Below are 21,116 nucleotides of genomic sequence, written 5' to 3' on the forward strand. Positions count from 1 at the left end.
TACATTACAAAATATACTTTTTATATATATAATATGATAACAAAGCACTTTTTCAGGGCACTTTGTGATCACCGTGACATCAAGCATGTTGGACAAGCAAACATTCATAATGAGCATCGTGCAAAGAAACGAGTTGCACGATGCGGCACGTGAACAAATAAAGCTTCGGAACAGTCTAGACAACATCCATCGGTAAAGGAGACACAATACTCTGTGTGTGTGTGTGTGTGTGTGTGTGAATGGTAAGACGTGAAAATAATTATCTCTTTGTATGAAGCCAGCAGTGGGACGATCCTCCAGCACATCTTCATGTACAGTTTCCCTTTGAATGACGTTTTACTGGCCCTGAATTGAATGTACAGACAGACACACAGTGGGCGGGCGCCCTCAAAAAGTTGGCTTTATTCTATCTAACAGCAGTACAGATGTGAACAGACGGGATCATTTAGCTACAATCTGACTGTGAGACTGAAGTCCACTTCTCAAACACGCCGAGTTATCGATGAATGATGATACAGACTGTAAGGCCAAAAGGGATTCAGTTCACAGTCTGGTAAAACAGGGAGGGAAACAAACTACGAGCTGCAGGGCAAAAAGATGCGACATCCACAGTAACAGTCCTATTGATTGTTTGTATAAAACTGCAAACTGCAGGGTGAAGAAGGTGACAGGTCTGAGATTAGGTACGAACTTCGCTTCCAGGACCGAACAAAAGGTCAAAGAGTCGAGCTCACTTTGAAGATGAAGTCACTGAAGCTCAGTTTAACAGCAACCAAAAACAGTTTCATTACAAACATGAAGTCAAGCTGAACCACGTACTAAAATATGTTTCATCTGCTGCACACATATTCACAAAGATTCTCGTTGGCATACAATGTTACAGCCCTGTCTCCTAAAATCTACGCTCCCACACAATGAAACATTATGAAATATGTTTCCAGGGAAATCTATTTAGTCGCGGATACTTTTGACGTATTTTGGTTCAATGTCACAGTCATTTTGAGCCAACCATGATGTATTTGAATAAATCTAGATAAGTAGTTATGATGTATTTTTTGTTTTTTGATTATTAATGTATTTGAAACAGTTTAAAGCTGCGACCGTTGGGCCTGAAAGAAAATACATTTTCCTCAAAACATAATTGAGAGTGCACTTTAGTTGTATGGGAACCTCATTTTGAAGGAGACAGGGTTGGATGTTAATACACTTTTCTGTCTGCTTGGATTTGGAAGTTTGGTTCAGCCGAATTCTGTGGCCCCGTTCCAACCACGAGGAAATAGACTCAGAGGTGTAAAGAGACAGAGCGCAACGCGTCATAAAGTGAAAACCACACCCGTCAGAGGGGAAAACTATCAATATGCAACCAATGGCTGAAAAGCTAACAAAATGCAAGTAGCTAGCTGATCATTTCAGCGCGTAAAAAGATTACTTTAGCACCCTGTGTCTACCAGGACAGTTAATAACTAGAATAGTGATGGAATGGGACAAGTTTGATGTTAGCGAGCTAATGTTAGCTATGTGTTAGCAAGTTACTGTAATTAGCTAAGGCACTAGCAAACATAATACTGCACGACTATAACACAAATAGAATACTGTCAAAATACTTAACTTACACAAGTGTTGTTCGCCTAAAACGTACTTATTATAAATGTTGGCCCCTACTAGACATGTTAGCATTAGCATTAGCTAATGCCAAGACACGCCGACATGAGCCAGATCTATTTCCCCCTCAGTGGCAGTAAACTGTGCAGTTATTTGTTATATTTAGATATTTTCAAGAGGAATTTGAGGGTGTAGTTAACCTTTAGTGCAATGCGTCTGACCAGGCAGACACCTCCTTCCCCCATAATAATACACGGGCCCCATATTTTTCATCCAAAACCAATAATTTTGAGTTTGCAGCGATGCAGAATAAAATGATGACCATGTTTCCTGTTTGATATTGCATTTCAGATTGTAACTCCTGACTTGTAGTTTGATACAACTGTCACCACAAAGACCACAAACATTTCTACGCATGACATTTAAATTCACATTTCAGATAAGGGATGGTGGCCAATCCAGATTCACCTTCCATTCCAGACGAGGTCGTCTGCTCCTCGGGCTTGGTGCTGGGATTAGCTTTTCATAAGAGAGCAGACTTCTTTTTTTTAATCTCTATCCCACTCCCTCCCTCCCTCCCTCCCTCTCTTTCTCTCTCTCTATGTGTGTCTCTCACTGCCTGGTGATCAGGATCAGCTACATGTGGCCACAGCAGCCAGACTTGTGCTTCTGAGCCTCGATGTAGTCGTGAATCTGGAACTTGGGCTCATTCTGCTGCTGTGTCGCTCTGTGCTTCAGCTCCCTGACGGAGAGAGAGACAGGAAGTTGGATACAGAGGGGGTGGACGTGTGGGATGGAGCACATAGGGTGAGCAAATCAAGAAAATGAGAAAGGAAGAGAAATATAGAAAAAAAAGAGCAAGCTAGCGAGGGAGGGAAACATCTATCTGGACTGAGTTTTAATCAAAATGCCTCTGGCATGAATCATTTAATCCAACTTGCACTTAAAATACACATGAAGATAGCAAATCACTCACATTACTGTCTTCCACAAGTCTAAGAAACATGCTGCGCAATCAGTCCTTTTTTAGACTCACTAACAATCCGTTTCTTATTTCCTGCCTTTCAATAGTAAAGGTGTGAGCACAAGGGAGTCATTCAAAAGCAGAATTTACACAGTTCAAGTCTGACATCCACAGGGAACAATCCCATTACAACGAGTCAACAGGAACAAACAAGAAATTAGCTTGAAAGAAAGTGTTCAGATTAGTTGCAGGAGTCAGAGGAAGGCTAGTGAGCATTAATGCTAAATCAAAGTATATAAATACTCAGAGGAGAAGACCAGAGTGAACTCAGAGTCTGCAGAAAGATGTCGGCTGACTGCGTGAAGCGGATTAAAATACAAACCCTTTATGTGGAACCTCAGTGTTTACTACTCGAGAAGCATGACCCAAACTAAACTGGGAATACATTTCATTCTGTTGTTTTTACTACAAGAAGAGAAAGATTCTGTTTTTGCTGTAGAAACATTCATTTTCTCACTTCAGAGGACTATTTAAAAGAAGACAAAGCCTTTGAAGTGTTAAATATTTGTTTTGGAGATTACTCTTCAGTGACTCTGGAAATGAGAAAAGTGCCAATAATTCCTCTGTATAATCCCCAAGTGTGTTTGTTTTGTTTCTCTCTCTCTTTTATGTTAATGTTCTGTATTCAGTCGTTTTCTCTCTTTTATGTGGTCGGGTGTAGAGGAAGATCTGCTTGACTGCTTTTGCTTCTTTCCATCATCTTGTAACCAAAACATGAACAAAACCAGCTGTGATTTAGAGCTCAGAATAAAAACACGGGACAGATTAACCAATCATGCCTCTGAAATCAAATGAAGGGATATTCATTTAAAATGTGCATCTCATCATAAACCTCTTCACGGACCAGTGTGTAGGATTTAGAGGGATCTTTTGGGAGACATGGAATACAATATTCATAACTATGTTTGAAACTTAGAGTGGTTGTGTTTTTGTTAGCTTAAAATGAACCCTTCATATATCTACATAGGGAGCGGGTCCTCTGCAGAGCTGCAGAGTCAGCTGATGATTCTCTGAGCTACACACTTCACATTACACATTGTGATTTCATCCACTGCTGGTATAACATATGCATCAGTGCAGCTTTAAGACTTACTTTCCTACAGCGAGAAAGGCCAGCTCCACATTGACTCCTGTCTTCGCACTGGTCTCCATAAATGGTACACCGTATTCCTACAATGGAAAAACATTAGAGGAGCATGTGGAGTGTCTGTCGTTGAGAACGTGACCGCGTAGCGCCGCCATACATTACCTTCGCCAGCCTCTCTCCGTCCTCCGTCTTCACCACCCTCTCTGCAGCCATGTCTGCCTGTAAGACAGCAGCAGGGGAGAGAAAACAAGTCATCATAGCGGCGGTGAAGGGTCAGAGATCCCCCATGCCATTAGCTTCAGTGAAGCACCATCAGGTCAGACCGCACATCCTCTTATCCGCCGCCAACCACAGAGCCAGAGCTCCTTCAGACTGATGGGATGTCAGAAACTCAACCTCTGGCAGGAGAGCAGCGCTCGCACAGACCGATGCCGGCAGTCGTGCTGCACTCACAGCAAACGATCTGAGCTGCTGCTGCGTGACATCTCCGACCCCGGAGAAACGTGAGTCCTCTCTGAGCCGCCAGAGGGAGCGTAGAAATATATCAGCAACGACTGCAGACTCATCACCAGCGGCGTTGTGGAGGAAATGGCTCCATGCAAGGGAAGCTTGGAGCAAGCGATAAGTCATTTTAATGGCAGGTTGTTTGTTTGTCCTTCGCAGTCACAATGATCTAATAACATTGGCTGATGGGTAGGAATCAAGTGTGTTGATGTGGACGATTCTGTAAATGGACCAACTTCATTTTCACACGGGGATATTCAAAAGATAAATCATTTGATCACACAAACACCGTTAAGACTTTAAATGTCAAGTGAGAGTTCGTATTTGCACACGTGCTGCTCGGTGGAGACATTTCCTGCCTGTTAAGCATTCCCATGTCTGTCTGAGTGCGATAAGAGTGTGTTTAAATTGTGCTAAGAGACCCGTTATCCTCCCGATCGGTTTTTATGGAACGCAAAAATAGGAAGCTTTGCTCACCTTGTTGCCGAGCAACATGATGACCACATCCTTCTGGGCATACTCGTGTACTTCAGTCAGCCAAGCCTTTGAAAGTACAAGAGACAGACAGATACAGGGGGGGGGGGGGGGGGATTGGTTTATGAACAAAACAAATACCACCACTTAAAGTCTGCATTTTCACTCTCCTCCTGAGCTGTGTGTCATTACCATCCTCCAATAAATCCTGGTGAGACTGAGTCACTCCTATCCTTGAACATTTTTATTGCTTTTTCATTACTGAAACTGGGAACTGTGTAGCGGAGCGAACGATAACATCATGTCATTTCCAAAGAGGGCTGTGAGAAAAGGCTGGAGGTCCTCAACAGTATTTTGCATGTAAACAGACAGAGTGACGCGTTCGGCTTGAGGGAGTGAAGATGAAGAGGGAGAATGAAGAAGGAGGGAAAAGTAATTTGATAGTCTCACCCTGATATTGTCAAACGACAGCTTGCTGGTGATATCGTAAAGCAGGAGTAACGCTGTAAAAGAAGACGGAACACCTTCATTCTTATGCAACGCACACATCAACACCTACTCACACTTTCTATGCACGCTAATAAAAACAAAAAAGTGCACATCTCAGCCCGGGTTCACCCTTACCTACAGCACCCGTTCCCACACATCGGCACACACAGAGCACGAGGAAGTGCAACATAAAAAGCAAAGGTTACCCTGGGCATCTCGGTAGTAGGCGTGTGTTACACTGCGGAATCTCTCTTGGCCGGCTGTGTCCCAGATCTGCGGAACAAACCACATAATTACACAACATCCAACGTGGGAAAAGTGAACAATCCTCCACAGCCAACGACTTAAGCAGAAACATACCATTATACCAACCCACAAGGTCAAAATACAGGAACTACAGTTGTGTGAAAAAGTGTTTGCCCCCTTATTTCTTATTTTTTTGCATGTTTGTCACACTTAAATGTTTCAGATCATCAAACAAATTTAAATATTAGACAAAGATAACACAAGTAAACACAAAATGCAGTTTTTAAATGAAGGTTTTTATTATTAAGGGGGAAAAAAAATCCAAACCTACATGGCCCTGTGTGAAAAAGTGATTGCACCGTATTCCTACAATGGAAAAACATTAGAGGAGCATGTGGAGTGTCTGTCGTTGAGAACATGACCGCGTAGCGCCGCCATACATTACCTTCGCCAGCCTCTCTCCGTCCTCCAATCACTTTTTCACACAGGGCCATGTAGGTTTGGATTTTTTTTCCCCCTTAATAATAAAAACCTTCATTTAAAAACTGCATTTTGTGTTTACTTGTGTTATCTTTGTCTAATATTTAAATTTGTTTGATGATCTGAAATATTTAAGTGTGACAAACATGCAAAAAAATAAGAAATCAGGAAGGGGGCAAACACTTTTTCACACAACTGCATATACGTAGTCCAAAAGAAGTTTAGATCAGAATCAGACTTTTTTTTTCATACATAGTTTTAAAAAACTATAATTTCAAATCAAACGGCTCAAAACCAAACAGTCGAAGCGAGATAGACACACTGAGCTAGTTCAAGCTGGTCAGATGAGTTAGCCACAGCCTGCCGCTAAAGCTACATTTAGTTTTGTGCCCCTTAAATGTTTACTGTAAATTAAATACCTCAATTACAATGAACTAGCATCTAAGTTTAGCTTGTTAACCATAAATAGGGACATAAATAATACATACATAAGGTAAATAAAACAGCTATAGTCATGCTAAAAGGTAGGCTAACTAGCCTAGCTTAGCAAAGTAGCAATAACTGTATGGTTTGCCATGATACCGGCGGCTCTTTCTGACGCTAACATCTAGCTAGCTGTCACACCTAAGAAGAAATTGAATTGCCTCGAGGAGGCCTCCGTTTCATACAGTGGAAACGCCAAAGATCAAGATTAAGAGAGTCTGATAGCATTATACAATAGCTGGCAGCCTGCACACCGACCAATACCCTGTGTTTAATTTAAAAGGTATCTGACAATCTATTATTATAGTACACGTATCCAATCCATGGCTTTTGTGTCTACTAGTGTTACTGAACAGTTCTCAAATAAACATCTGTTTTGGTGGATTTTGGTCTACTGTCCATGGTGTTGAAATCGGTATGTGTGCTCAGCGCTGAAATAATGAGTCCCCCATTCTGATGAAAACATCTGTGTTGCGTGCATAATCACATACATGTGTTCGTGCATGAACGTGGGGTTTAATTAAGGGTCCCAGTTTGGAAGGTTTTAAAAATATATGGTCACCTTAACTAACTGCCAATGCAGCTTTTGACTCTATGGTGTTCACCATTTAGTGTAGTTATGCTTTGAATCCCATATTAATGTATTTAATCAAATTAATAGATTATATCAAGGAAATGGAAAGCTGAAAAAAAACACATTTTATTTGTTATTTACTATGTTTTCCTCAAATTCCTTTTAGTTGTCTAAAGGCAGAGTGCAGTTTTTAGGTTCCATCTAATAATTAGTTTAAAAAGACATAAAATGACGATATTACGTCAATCAATCTGCTACATTGTTCCTCCAGTCAGCCTGAAAACTTAAAACTGTTGTCTCTCACGTCAGCTTCGTTTCTATTTAGACTCTTGGGGATTTAATAACAGGATTTCATCATGTTCAAGGACCATGCAAGAAAAGAAAATTTACCCGAGTTGGCAGAATAATCTAATTTTGGCATCCTCCACTGTGTGTTGAATGAACAGGTTATGATGATAGACCTGTTTGTGCCTCGGAGTAACAGCCTGCTGCTGGCACACAACACTACAGAGTCCTTCCTCATAGCCTATTCAATGACAATGTAGTAGTGTACTGCTATATGTAAAGCATATTCAGGTCCACTATTATTTGTAAATTACTGTTCGGATGATTTTTGATGCTACATGATCTACCAGACGAGTCTTTATACAGACGGAGGAGATGATTTATGAGCTAAAACGCAGACACGGGTCTCGAGTAAAGGCGCATGTTCTCACCTGCAGTTTGACTTTCAGGTTGTCGACGTCCACCACTTTATTCTGCAAACACGAGAGGAGCCGTGAGAGACTGTCACAGCCCACCATATGCTTTATAGACTGCAGTGCTGAGCGACCAGCGTCTCAGCAGAATGGAAAACGATAAGACACTCGGCATGTGGTAAAAGAAACAAGACAACTAAAAGTGGCTTCGAATGCTGGCAGAGAAAGTAATTTGCAACACCCACACAACAACAAGGTCCTGGGATTAGACTTAATTACACAACAGTGAGGAAGACGACTGGCAGCATAACAACCGACTCCCCCGTTCATTTCCTGCAGCCCCGTAGGGGGGGCCTTCTGATGTCCTGAGAAGAAAAGATCGGCTTAAAAATAGTTTGGGGCACCCCGCTTAAAAAGAAAAGCTAAATGTTGTGACCCATGAGGAAATAATGGTTAACATGCAGTATGCAATCACAAAACACCGGTTCCACCATGCTCCGTGTCATGTGGGGGAGGAAGTGGAGTTGTTTATGTTAACATGACCTGCTAGGTCACAACCGCATTTTCAACATTGCACATAAAAAAAAAAAAAAAAACACCACCAAAGAGAGATGGAGGAAGTGTGACTAGAGAAATGTTCTGCAGCACTTCCTCAATCACTGTGTCGGTGACAGGTCATCACAAAATAGCTCCCCCCTTTTCCGATGAAGAAATGCAGACAGAGCTGACGTGGTGACACAAAAAGAAGCCTCTGCTGCGAGTGCAAACGCGAGAGCTGCCACCTGCTGAATCCTCTGCCTTGGCAGAACGGACATGGTTCAACCCCTGCATTAGTTGCCATGGGTTTCCATTTCCCCCCCCCTCTCAATTATGACGTGAGAGGAGCCTGCATGCTGAGTAACTGCTACAAAGGAAGCATGCCGAAAATAGAGCGGCCATGTTACAAGCTGCCACAACAGCCTGCCTGCCTATCCGTGCACAGAGGACAACCTCAGCATATTGACTCAACGGCTCCTCTCAGATGACTCCGTTTCTAAGCAGCTTCTCACAAACACGAGCCAGAAAACGGTCGCTGCCTCTCGTTAGGAGACAATCTGAATGAATAGTGTAAACCAGTGTCAGGTCCCTTTGTAAGGCGTTTTATGAATGGGTGCTGGCCGCGGTACTTGTTGCTTTTGCTTGAGTAGTGGCGAGATGCAATGTGGATGCTTTCCGAATAGACGACGTCCATACAGCTCTAGCCTGATGTCCATTGCGCTCTATAATGTCTTCACCACCATCGAAGAAGACGTCGCTCTGTCTAATGCAGCACAGTTTCCTCCTCAAACCACCCCCACTTGACTTGCTATTAGTGTGAGTGTTTTGCCTTGATTGGAGGCGGACTGGGGGTCGAACAGCTTGTTTGCATGTTCATCCCTGCAGAGTGAGATGTTTCCTCGAAATCTGCTACAAATTCATCAACCGTCACTCACTAGTGTGTGTGTCTGTGTGTGTGTGTGTGTGTGTGTGCATATGTGACGAGTTTAGCAGCTCCTCCAGGACCGAGCCAAGCTGCAGACAATTTGTTCAGGAGACAGAGACGTGGGCAGGCATCAGCCGAGACATTTAGGAAGCCGTCCTCAGAGCCTCGCAGCACAAGTGGTTTGTGAACTCGACTGATTGGCGAGAGAGGATTTGTACATTTGGTGCCATCATCGCAGAATGACGAAGTGTTCAGCGAGGAAATAAGGTGATAATTGGGCCGCAGTGACTCGAACAAGTGGATCCCTTGTTGCCTTAAAAAAATATCATTAGGTTGCTTTTCAGATGCTAAAGTGTTTCCTCGAGATAGAAACAAGAAAGTAGCAGAAACGCAGAAACAATAAACATTATAATGAGCCATTGTGTTCAACAGCATCTCTCTCACCCTAAAGTCTATTCCAACGGTGGCTATAAAGTTGCCTCCCAGAAACGCCCCGTCTTTAAAGCGCACCAAGACGCACGTCTTCCCCACGGACGAGTCTCCCAGCAGCATCACCTATAGAGCAAACCCCCCCACCAGAGAAGAGGGACAAAACAAACATGACTGACAGCTCATACATGGTGTTATGATAAACAATCACAAACCCCCACTGAAGAGGAAATTAAAGCCGACGGTTTTATTTTGCAACTGAGCGAGAATAAATGTTTTCCCAACTGCGACCATGATGTTTGAGTCAGAGGATGATGTTGTGCAATGTCTGCTTTTTGGCAAGATTTCAGTTCATATTAAGGGAAATGAAACTAGTGTGATTCACACTGTGTGTGTGTGTGTGTCTGAGCTGCCAATAATATGTGACGCTCTGCAGAGAGACACAGAGGTTTGAGCCAACTCCAATTTCAACTCTCATCATTTTTCAGCGTGCGTCCAAAACTAATCAATATAATTGCAAACAACAGGATGTGTAATTATACAATCCATCCTGCACTGTGAGTCAAAGCCGCATAAACACACAGTCCTCATAGATAACAGTGCAATTAAACTTTTCCTTTTGTCTTGATTGGTGTGCCTCAGCTTTTTATAAATATTTTACGAGAGGGAGCAACAAGTACACCCTCAGCAAATATTTGCGTTATCAGTCAGGGCGGACAAAGCAACCTCCAGAGGCTCAGAGAGACTTGTCAGGTCGATGACTTGGCCTCCTGATTAACCAGGAGGATGCATAAAGGCACTAATAGTTTAAGGTTTCACTCATTATGCAGATGTGGAGAGGCAACATGCATGCTGCTGCAGGTGCACCCAGCTGTTTGTGTGTCAAATCTACAGCACATCTAGACACCTGTTAGCACCACAAACAAAACAAAAACAACAAAAGATCAAGACGAGACGGAAATACACACCTTGAACGCAACATCATAATACTCGTTAACAGAAGCGCATCTCTCCAACGAATATTTGGACGTTCCGTTTTTAGCCTGCTTGTCCGTCAACGATGTCTTTCTCGTGGACATCGCAACGCCAGTTAAGAAGAGAGCGCGAGCTTGACAAGGAAGCCGAAACCTGCAGACGTCTCCGAGATGTGTTCCGAGAAAAGACGCGCACGGTTTTCTGCGAGCTGTCCGCCGCTCAGTCCCGGTCTCCACCAGCCTCCAGCCCCTCTGCGAGCATTACTGCGCGTGGCCACAGAATGATCACCGGGCGCTTCCAGAGGAGGAAGACGAAGAAGAAGGAGAAGAAGGAGAAGAAGAATAAATTACACCTTGATTCCGCGCTGTGGAAAGACGGAAGCGACGCTGTCAAAACTTGAACAACAATCAGCGCGTCTGCGTCCACCAGTCAGGAGAGCGGCGGTGACAAAACAAGGCGGAAACATTTCTCTGCATCCTGGCGTGGGCAGACCGTTAACCGAGACAGCTAACAACGCTGTGGGTTTCTGGTATGAGTGAACGCGTCGGTCTGTGTTTCGGGCTCACGCTGTCACCAAATAACAGCTGCGGGGGTCAAGCGCGCGCTGACGGCTGACTCATCCGCCACAGGTGGTGCTCGATCAGTGTGCGGGTCAGAGAGGAGAGGGGAGACCCGGGGAGGAGGACGGGGGCTGAACTGGGATCTGTTAGTGTGAATACACTTGATGTATAATTTCCTACGGATACAGATGAACTGCTCTTGGTGCGTAAAATGGCGCACAAGCCTAAATGTTTATTTAAATATTATCCCAGAGTAGTACCTATCCTTTTTAATTATTATTGCTTTTGCATCAACCCGTTGGCTTCTCTCCTCACAGCAGTCCAAGTCTCAATAACACACATGACTCTATAAATATCCCATTTAATTAGCATGTCATACATGTCAGAAATGGTTTGGCTGAGCCGAAAAATTAATCTGCAGTGTTTGTCTCCCCCCAGTGTTCAAGTCCTCCCCGCTCCTCTCCGTGGTGACAGGACTAATGACAAATGGTTCAGAGATCATTCATGTTACATAACCGACACTTAATCTATCGTCTGAGCCCATGAAGGCAACATCTCACCCCTCAGACATGAACATGAACATGAAACATTCATTTTGAAGATGGAATCAGTGGAGAGAAGTGCATCTAAAAAAAAAAAGAGCCTGAGAATATACTGTATATATATGTATATATATATATATACATATATATAAAGAAAGATGTTCTGTGCATTTAAGCGTTGTTATTTAAACCACCTGCACTAAGCCCTTTCTAAATAAACACCCAAAAACAATCCAAGTCAGTCTTACCCTACTTTAAATCCAGACGTGTGCAGCTGCAGCAGAGTGACTTATTTTGTGTCTCTGGTGCATCTTTCTGCAGGCCTTTATGAAGGTTGAATCACACACTAACACAATCTCACGCTAATGCGAAATGGCAAAGCCAATTTCATACTTTCTCACAGCTTTCTGCCGTCTCCGTGCCGCTCTAATGGCAATGACACAAAGTTATCACGGCCGAAGAATCCTCCATTAAATGAGCCAAACATCTTATTTCGTCTCCCTTTTCCTCCGCTCACATGGATTGAAGGAATTGTCACAAAGCATAAAATCACCTAAGACAGCAGCAAACAACCTGCCGCCGTGACTTCCATTAGCAGTGCTGTGTCTTCACACTGACTTCATCACAGCAGGGGCGTCATGAACCATAACGTTAGTGGTCGTAATGAATGCAGTGAGAAGATGCCACTGATTCATGCTGCACTTCACTGGCAGCAGATGAAAAAGGAGAAGATTAGCTGCACTGTCACGTCAATGACTTCAGTACATCGCAGCGACAAGTCCTCCTCATGACAGCAGTGAAGTCAACAGCATGAGAGGGGGGGGGAGGAGGACAGGAAGTGTGGAGACTCACTGTGAAACCAATGCTGACGGTGGCGGCGAAGGACCCGGGGAGGAACTTGCCCTGGTCGAACTGGACCAGCAGAGAGGTCTTGCCCACTCCGCTGTCTCCCATGAGGATCGTCTGCGGGGGGGTAAGAGAGAGAGAGCGGTGACATTATGTTTCCACTCGCTCATCGCCTGAGGCCAGAACACTGTGTGTGTGGGCACACAAGCAGTGTAGGTTACTGTACATGTTCATCTGTCGCTCTGTGCAATGCTTAAGAGGGAAGGGCAATGTGCTGGGAAGTTACTGGAGGGTGTGTGTGTGCGTGTGTGTGTGTTTGGGCCTGAAACTGTGTCACTGTATCAGAGACAGCTGCTCCATCAGCCTCGTGGCCACGGTCATCATCTCATTTGAAGGCAGCTGGGGGAGTCCAGCCTGGAGGTCCTCGGCTGCAGATGCTTGGCTCTTTTGTTGACATCACCCTCCTCCTCCTCCTCCTCCTCCTCCTCCTCCTCCTCCTGCTGCCTCTTATCTGCACTTTCAAAGAGCCCACATGCTGCACAGCATTGCAGCGCTCTGCAGCTCGCTATACATTCACTTTACTCTCCCATTAGAAACGTAACATCGGGACAGTTCGGGCAGATACACAGAATGAAAATCTATCTGGTGCTTTGAAGTGGATGCTTGCAGAGCTCTTATTAAAGATGTGGCCGTCTAAAATGCTGAGTAAAGCAACAGTTTTTTATGCTGAAAATACAGATACAATCTCCAGAAATGCAGCAAATAGAAGATGAGCTTTTTCAAACACGGCGTACGGGATATGAATAATATAAAATAGTGTTGTTCCACTTAAGAGAGATGCTGCCTTTTTCTCTCACTGTGTGAGTCGGTACAAATTGGCCCTGGAGTACAAACGATGCAGAGCTGCCGTGTGCATGAGTCACACTGTGTTTGTGCCGCGTTCAGCTGGCCGTGAAATCAACATATTACTATTTCATGTCTCCTTCATCAACTTTTGATGCTGGCATGTAGAAACGGTCTCAGGACAAACGCTGGCGGGGGAACAGAGCAGCAGCGAGGGGGGCAGATTATCTCCAGGAAGCAGGTGTGGGGTTGAATGGATGCAGATGGGTGGATTGGGGGGGTGTAGAGATGCTGCATGTGTCTCCAGAGATGTTTCATAATGAGATAGTTACAGTTAAGTGCCGAGTGGAGGCCCAGCACTCTCATATATATATGCAAGAGTGTCCGATGAATCCAGTGGATGTAATTTAGTCACAAGCATCTCACCTCAGGGATGTCATCATATCATACATACACAGTTTTTACTAGTATTTAACATTTGCGGTACTTTTTCTTGTTATTGAACGTCCATGCCATCGTTTCAGCTCCTTATTCCAACATTGCTTTTATTTTCTTTCTTTGAATTAATCTTGAAAAACTAATAATTTAAGACAAAGCCAGTCTTTAAATGTGAGCGGTGCTGTGTGGATTCTCCTTGAGACAGCAGAGAGAGAGAGAACAGGGAGTGTCTTCACTTTCATGTTTCAGCAGATGTCTTTAATACGCTGATAACTTCACATTCAGCCTCCACAGTGAGAATAATGACTGAACTAAAAAGAAAACCTCGTCCCTTCATGTGTGCAAAGTCCCTTCTTGTCTAACAATGAGCAGTTCTGGCAAGATTTGGGGTTTTATACTTTTTGCATATTCCAGCATAAACTTTAAAGGAAGCAGTACTTCTAAGTTGTTTGGGTGTTTTAAGAACTGAGATCCAATTGGCCCGTTGCAGCCTGCAGAGAGTTGAGCCATCTGTCTACGCTGTAGTTTCTGGCTGGCTGCGAGTCGGCAAAACGACTAATGTAACCAGAAACATGACGACTGAGCAGCAGTTTGTTTATAGCCTCACACACACACACACACACACACACACACACAATGCACTATTCATCTTCCAAATATTGAACAGTTGAGTTATTGAGGATTACGAAGCTCATGAAGGAATCAAATCTTCAAAATAGCTTCAGTTTTAAAGCAGTAAAATGTATCTCACAGACTGTAGAAACATAAATGACATAGTGTGTTACTACGGTAGTAATGTGAGCAACAGAAAATAATGTTTGTGTTTTTTACTGTAATAATAACCCAAAAAACGAGATATCAGAAGTGCGCTCTTACCAGCTTTACACTGTGTTAGATATGATACATCAGAGAGTGTGTGTGTGTGTGTGTGTGTGTGTGTGTGTGTGCGCACAGAGGATTAACTATCTTACTCATGAATACCAATGATTTAGTCTTTTCAGTAGTGAAGCTACTTCGGTGGAGGATTTTAGACGTGAGGGAGCTTCTAGAGAAATTAATTTTAACATACTGACGATCAGACGTCTCCAAAAATGTAGATATGAAATACATTTTTTATAAAGACTTTTGAAAAATATCTATAGAAATAAAAAACTTATGAAAACAATTGATATTTTGGGGGTTTTGGTTCATTTATATATTTTTCACAATTTACTTGCATGTCTTTATTTATGTATTTAATATTGAACACTTGAGGGTTCCAGTTCACAGTAAATTAAATGGATATTATTCATAGACTGTGCTGGAGTGTCCATAAACCTTTTATAAAGGCTTTATTCACTTCACTGTTACAGCTCTCCTGATAGAGGGTATTTATTTATTTATGGGCAGAGGGAGCACACGTCATTTAATAATTAGGCCTGCAATAAATTGAGACTATTGATCTAAAATTGCTAGAAAACCATTAATTTTCATCAAGACCAGTGAAGAAAGAATCACCTTGTGCGTGAGCTCTTGGTAATAGGGGAAGGTGTTGGACGTGGGCGTCTGTCCGTCCTCCGCGTCCGCGTCCGCAGCAGATGATCCGTACGCACTGTCAGAGGACACCAGCTTCTCCTCCTCCTGCCTCCGTGTTTCACACGCGTCCTCCATCACGTTTAAATTAAAGCCTGAACGTGTTTTCTGGACTAAAAGCAGACGAGCTTCTGCAAACAAACTAGACGTTGAAAATTCCTCTCAGCTTTGTCCCTCGGTCATCCCCTCCGGCCCTCCTCCTCCTCCTCTGCAGGATTATATCCTGAATATACGAGCGCCTCACTGAGGTGTAGTTTACAGTATTTATGAAGTAGAAACCATGTCGGGCATCGCTACAAGGAAGTGACAACAAGGAAGCGTTCAGCACCCTGGAGAGCGCCTCCCCTTCTCGTAAACATGTCCTACTTCCTTCAGTGGAAACAGGACATTTAAGACATGTAGTCCATCTCGAATATAATAATTACCATTCTAATACCACTAGATGAGATATGTGGGAGAAAACAGCACTACAAAACCCTTAAAGTGTTTGTTTTTATTGAGTCATCAGTCAGGATGAGGCAGACAGTGACCGGCTCTTCAGATAAGAGACACAGCATGACTCAGCAACCGGACTGCTGCTGGTTATCACAACAGCACGGACCTCAAGAGACCTGACCCCCCCCCCCCCAAAAACACACACAGTCTGCTTCAAACGACACTGAGCAGGTGGGACTGTCAGATACAACATGATGAGACAGCAGTGATTAATAGTTTAACAGAGCTGGAGATGAACAAACACACACACACACACACACACACTTCCTCTCAAACAGCGTAGAAAAATAACATCTGATCTGACGCTTACTCTCGCTTATATCCATAAAACTGGGGCTTCACTGAAGCAACTGTACTCTGCAAGGTGAACAAGGTCACTTGAAAACTCATATGGTGTGGACTATTATTTAAGAACATTTAAAATTAGGTATAAAAAAAAAAAAAGAAGCTAACTAAGACACAGAGGGGGGGGGGGGGGGGGCTCACTATCCTCTGAAAAGGCATCCATTGCATGTCTCTGGAAGCTGATATCTCGTAGTAAACAATTTCATCTTCTCACTAAGTGAAGGCAGCTTAGATTCTCTTGATCACGCTAAAATAGAGACACAAACAAACAGCGGACTGCTTAACATTGCGGTTGGTGGACGTGAGTTGAATTGAAATGCACCGGAGGAAATTAAATGACAACAATAACCAACCCGTGAGGTAAACAACAGCACAACAACAACAACAACAACAACAACAACAACAACAACACAGGAAGTAGAACGTGTTGAGAAACTATTCCTTTAAAGTGTTATCTTGTGAAGTTGGCTTTAAATCAAAGAACCAATAAAGTAGACTAATTCATTTCAGAGGATTTCAGCTGGACAGTTCGTTCTCGAACTTGAAAACAACAGCTGACAAAACAATCTCAACTTAAGGTCTCCTCACTGACTCACTGAAGGTTTCGACTGTAGACGGACATCAAAGACTTAACACTTTACCACCAGTTCAGAGAACTAACAGACAAAACAAATACATTCAAAAACAAAGATATGTCACAGTTAACAGAACTAAACTCTCTCTCTCTCTATACTCTCTTATATCTTCCTAACACAGGTACCAAGTATTTAGTGATGCGTCTGTGCTGTGAAATGAAAGCGATGACTCCATAACACTGTAACCGAGTGACCTCTGTTCAAGGTCACCGTCTTACAGTAAAGTGCACTTCATCCGTCAGCTCCTCGTGCTTACAGAACAAAAACAATGCTTCAAAAATAAGCACAACAACGTCATTCAGAGGCTCCGCTCTCCCTTGAAATGAAGAAGAGTCTGTAGTTGAGTTTTGACAACCGCTTCCCGATTCTTTCAAAGCGGAGGAAAAATGGAAAACTGTGCGTTCAAACGGAGCTCAAACATTCACAGAGGTTCTTTTTTTTTTCCCCAAACTCCGACCCTGACTGGCAGACGGTGTGCCAGGAAAATAAAAACTATACGTCCGTGTAGCCGTTGAGCAAACAATGTCACCAGTCTTTGCGCTGGCAAACCGTCTATGTGCAAATTTCCAGCAGTCACATCCTCCTCTTTTAAGTCTGTATTAGCTCTTCACTGAGAACGCCTCGACTCCTCAGTGCAGGAAGACCCGTTTGTTTATGTGCCCTCTGAGCTCGGAGGCGAGATCCGGTTCACACAGGTCCTCTCGGAGCTCTCCGGTGCAGGTCCGGCTCTCCCTCGGTCTTCCTGTGTATGTGTTGAAGTCTACAGTCTCTCCTCTCTCGGGGGGCTACCTGATCCGCCCATCGCTTTTGACCGGGCCCAGTTCAGACTTGGGGTCCGGGGACAGAGAGCTCCAGGAGGTCTTGGAGCACGGTCCCACGGCTGGGCAGGAGGAGGACTGTGTGGCGCACAGACCGCCTGTAACCCAGAAGGTCCCGATGCTGCTGTCCACCCACGCTTCGAGGGGCAGACCCACCAGCTGGGCTCTGCGCTGGGCCTCCTTCATGGCCGACTCCTGGGGGGGCAGCTTGAGAACGGAGCTCAGCTGCTGGAAGCTCTGCTCCAGGTAGAGGTTACCCGGAGGCCCTGCATGGAGCCAGCTGTCCTCTTCTGGAGCAGACAAAGAGAAATTAAAGAGGGAAAGGAGTTTTTAAAAGATACAAAGAAACTTTAAACCTTCGATATACAATAAGAATACAGAATATCGCCAGCTTTTGTCCTTTAGACTCACATAATGACACTCTGACACGCCTCACCTTTGCGTAGCGGCTCCTTATCTTTGAAGGTTAGGGGCATGACCAGGAAGCGAACTTCTGCCACGCGCTCCCACTGCTTCAACACCCGTACCGTCCAGGTGCCGGGCCGCAGGGGGCGCTGCAGCGCAGGCTTGTACTGGGTGTACTCCGCATCCACATCCACGGTAATGTCGTAAGAAGCTGCCACCACCAGAGCTGGGTCGATCCATACGATAGTGGCGGTGAGGTTGGGACCGCGTGCCCACTTCTGGACCGCCAGTGGTTCGTTCAAAGGGCCGATCACGCCGCCAAAGTTACGAAAGATTCTTTCTTTCGGATCCCACTCTGTGCCGATCTGCCGGAGAGAAAGACAAAAGGAATCAATGGATTATGTGACACAATAGAGCAATACAATGCCTCCTCCGGCTCCGACTTTCACATTGTATTTGAGGACAAGGAGACAGAATATGTTAGCACTCTCTAGCTTTACTCCCAAAATAATTAATTCAACTTCAAAGTCTAGTTTTGGTCGGATTAAGCCCCGATAAAATTAAGCCAATTTTTCCCATATCAGGAAGAAAATCTTCCCGTGAAGCAGTTTTCTAAAGGCACCTTGATATGAAAAGGTTTGCACAATGATGATGAAGAATCCTCATCTTACTTCCAGGTTCTTGAGCCTTTCAAACTCCTTCAGGTTCCTCTCGAGGACCAGCGTGGCTTGGGGCACCGCCCACATCTCCAGTGTCTCCCTGAACTCTGAACCCACCGCCTGGACTTCCTGCCGCACCAGATACCCTTGGAAGCGGTCGTCATAAAAGTAAACGTGTACTGATAGAGGGTAGTCTACTGGTTCAAACCTGCAGGAAAAAAAGATAATTACTTTCACCTGTTTCCCCCCCAAAAAATGTAAAAAGTAAACCGTGTCTACGGACCTGCAGGCCTCCACGTTGCTCTGAGTAGTTGCCAGATTCTTGAGGCCCAGACGAAAGAAAGCAGTGTAAGCGGTGAGAGCCACGTCCCCGAGCGAGCCCACGCCTTCCAGCTGCTCGAACAGACTTTCCCAGTATGCCTTAACGGCAACGGTGCCCGGAGCGTACTGGCCATACAGGTGAGTGTCCAGGATGTCTATGGCCTCCTGGTTCACCGACGACTCAAACTTGCGTGCAAAGAATGTCGGACGGGTCAGTTGCTGTAAGAAAAACAAAGAAAAACCAAAAAGAAAAGCCTTTGAGACACTTAAAACACGAGAGACTGGGAAACTAGAAGCTAGGTTAAAAGCAGTTGTTGCTCTGCAGCTGGCCCACTCACCTGGATCCGGATGAGGTCTTGTGGTTTGAAGTCATTGGGGGAGCAGCCACACCAGTCCACAATGTGCTTGTACTGGCATTTACAGCCCAGCTTACGGTTCCAGTTGGTGACGCGCAGGTTGTTGTCCACCAGGGTGTCACACATGTGACTGTTACCCAGCACCGTGTGGAAGAAGGACTAGGAGGAAGTAAATACACTGTTAGTGCTGTGCTGTGCAACAAAGGCTGTGTTGTGTGAGAGTGAAGATACTGTAAACGGTCTTCACTGGCTCGAAAGTGCCTCAACAGGGAACAAACCACCGCACCTCCTAAGACTTTGAAGCACACAGCCAGATAAACTCAAAGAACCCTTCTCTCGTCTGGCACCTCTGCTGCGCCCGGAAGCTTAAAGTATTACATTATCTCCGCTGCTGGGCTCTTCTGAGACAGACTTGTACATCAAACTGTCTTGTCTCGACTAGGGGGAGATAAACAGACCACCTCAGGCTTACTCACCTCAGCGGGGAGCAGAGCGTAGGAATAGAACTGCTTCAGCCCCGACACCAGGTCATCCTGGGAGTTCATGACGTACTCGACGAAGCGGCTGGTGAGCGCGAACCAATCGGAGCCGCCCGAGACCTCGAGGCCTTCTGGGATGCTGCGCTCGCCGAGACGCCACATGTGGTTGTCGCACTCGTGGAAGAGACGGTCGAGGCCCTGCTTCTTAATAAACCTTCCACACAGACAGAACGCAGTTTAAATAGGAAGACATCGTGGTGCTATTTGCAGCATTTATCAACGTGAGTGATCAAACAAAAAAGCTTTTTTAGCTGCTCTGTATCTCGCAGCTGGAACACTCACCGGGCGTTTTCTCTCCCGTGGGACTTGAGGAAGTTCTTGTCTCTTTGCTGTGACAGGAATGCCACCAGTTCATTGTTGGTCCTGCAGGAAGGTGTTACGGTGAGAATCGTAAGGAAGCGAGGTTCGGTTTAAGAAAGACAAAAAGAGATTTCACGGAGGTTCTTTGGAAGATAAAATGCTGGCTCGAGTATGGCGCTGTCTGATAATATTCATGAGTGGAATTAGCTACTGTGGACAGGATTCCTGTTGACATGGGATTGTCTGTGTGCATCCAACCAATCAAAGCAGCCCCAGAAATCAGCGAGAAAGATAGCTTTCTATTCATCTGGCAAATGCTTCGGCTGCTACTAATGTTACAGTCAGTCGGTCAGCGAAGGACTCAAATCTGCTCTATTGAAAGATTCAACCACCAGCAAACAAGGCAATCATGAAATAATCAACACATACTGGAACTGTTGTCACGGCTCTGATGCACAACACATGTATTTGCACTGTATTTAACACTCGAATGGCGTTTTAATGCATAACAATGACGTTAATCTGCCGACCTGGTGGGGAAATCTGTGGCGCTGAGGTTGATGAAAAAATCCCACTTCCAGTCCGCCATGGAGAGCAGGTCCTGCATGCTGCGTAGGTAGGCCTTCAGGAGGCTGGCACCGCCCCAGATGGTGACCATCCGCCAGGGCGTGGCTCGGATGTTCGGGTACTGCTGGGCGAGCTGCAGGACCTCCCGGTGCAAGTACCCGGACCGCTGCAGAGTTTCAAAGCAAAAAAGGCAGAGTTCCTGCATCACAAAGGTAATAATGTAGCTCTCCACAGATCTGCAGCTGTGCCAACACAAGCAGACAAAGCTGGCTCCAGTTGAAAGAGAATTTGATGCGAGTAGAACAACAGCCACATGGTGCTTTGTGTTGTGGGTCACCATGAAGATAG

The 21,116-nt window shown here is 44.7% G+C and overlaps 2 protein-coding genes and 1 long non-coding RNA gene across 7 annotated transcripts in view; 1 reads left to right on the top strand and 2 right to left on the bottom strand.

Moving 5' to 3' along the window:
• LOC142945011 (ras-related protein Rab-37) lies at window positions 1-15,500 on the bottom strand. Of its 2 annotated transcripts, none has more exons than XM_076086286.1 (9): window positions 15,254-15,500; window positions 12,482-12,592; window positions 7,680-7,721; window positions 5,387-5,453; window positions 5,142-5,194; window positions 4,695-4,760; window positions 3,876-3,932; window positions 3,720-3,796; window positions 1-2,344 (listed from the first exon to the last, which is right to left on the bottom strand). In XM_076086286.1, exons 1-9 carry the CDS (start codon window positions 15,404-15,406, stop codon window positions 2,239-2,241), a joined length of 732 nt encoding a protein of 243 aa, XP_075942401.1. In that variant the 5' UTR covers window positions 15,407-15,500; the 3' UTR covers window positions 1-2,238. The 2 variants fall into 2 exon arrangements, with proteins under 2 accessions (XP_075942401.1, XP_075942402.1); XM_076086287.1 differs by lacking the exons at window positions 12,482-12,592; window positions 15,254-15,500 and adding exons at window positions 9,568-9,678; window positions 10,521-11,142.
• Window positions 10,616-15,944, top strand: LOC142945013 (uncharacterized). The gene is made up of 2 exons (XR_012952904.1): window positions 10,616-12,602; window positions 12,821-15,944. It is a non-coding gene; the product is annotated as an uncharacterized LOC142945013 (long non-coding RNA).
• xylt2 (xylosyltransferase II) overlaps window positions 15,807-21,116 on the bottom strand; it is a 10,853-nt gene continuing 5,543 nt past the window's right edge. For 2 of the 4 annotated variants that reach the window (XM_076086273.1, XM_076086277.1), the window contains 7 exons: window positions 20,732-20,934; window positions 20,184-20,264; window positions 19,839-20,055; window positions 19,345-19,521; window positions 18,698-19,225; window positions 18,058-18,391; window positions 15,807-17,911 (listed from right to left, as the gene is read on the bottom strand). In XM_076086273.1, the coding sequence (XP_075942388.1) occupies window positions 17,589-17,911; window positions 18,058-18,391; window positions 18,698-19,225; window positions 19,345-19,521; window positions 19,839-20,055; window positions 20,184-20,264; window positions 20,732-20,934 (1,863 nt within the window). In that variant the 3' untranslated portion in view covers window positions 15,807-17,588. The remainder of the gene's footprint in view (window positions 17,912-18,057; window positions 18,392-18,697; window positions 19,226-19,344; window positions 19,522-19,838; window positions 20,056-20,183; window positions 20,265-20,731; window positions 20,935-21,116) is intronic. The other 2 variants (XM_076086276.1, XM_076086275.1) reach the window with 2 other exon arrangements.

This window comes from Anarhichas minor, unplaced genomic scaffold, assembly GCF_050575085.1.
Source record: "Anarhichas minor isolate MPS153535 unplaced genomic scaffold, ASM5057508v1 ptg000007l, whole genome shotgun sequence".
Taxonomy (NCBI): Eukaryota; Metazoa; Chordata; class Actinopteri; order Perciformes; family Anarhichadidae; genus Anarhichas; species Anarhichas minor.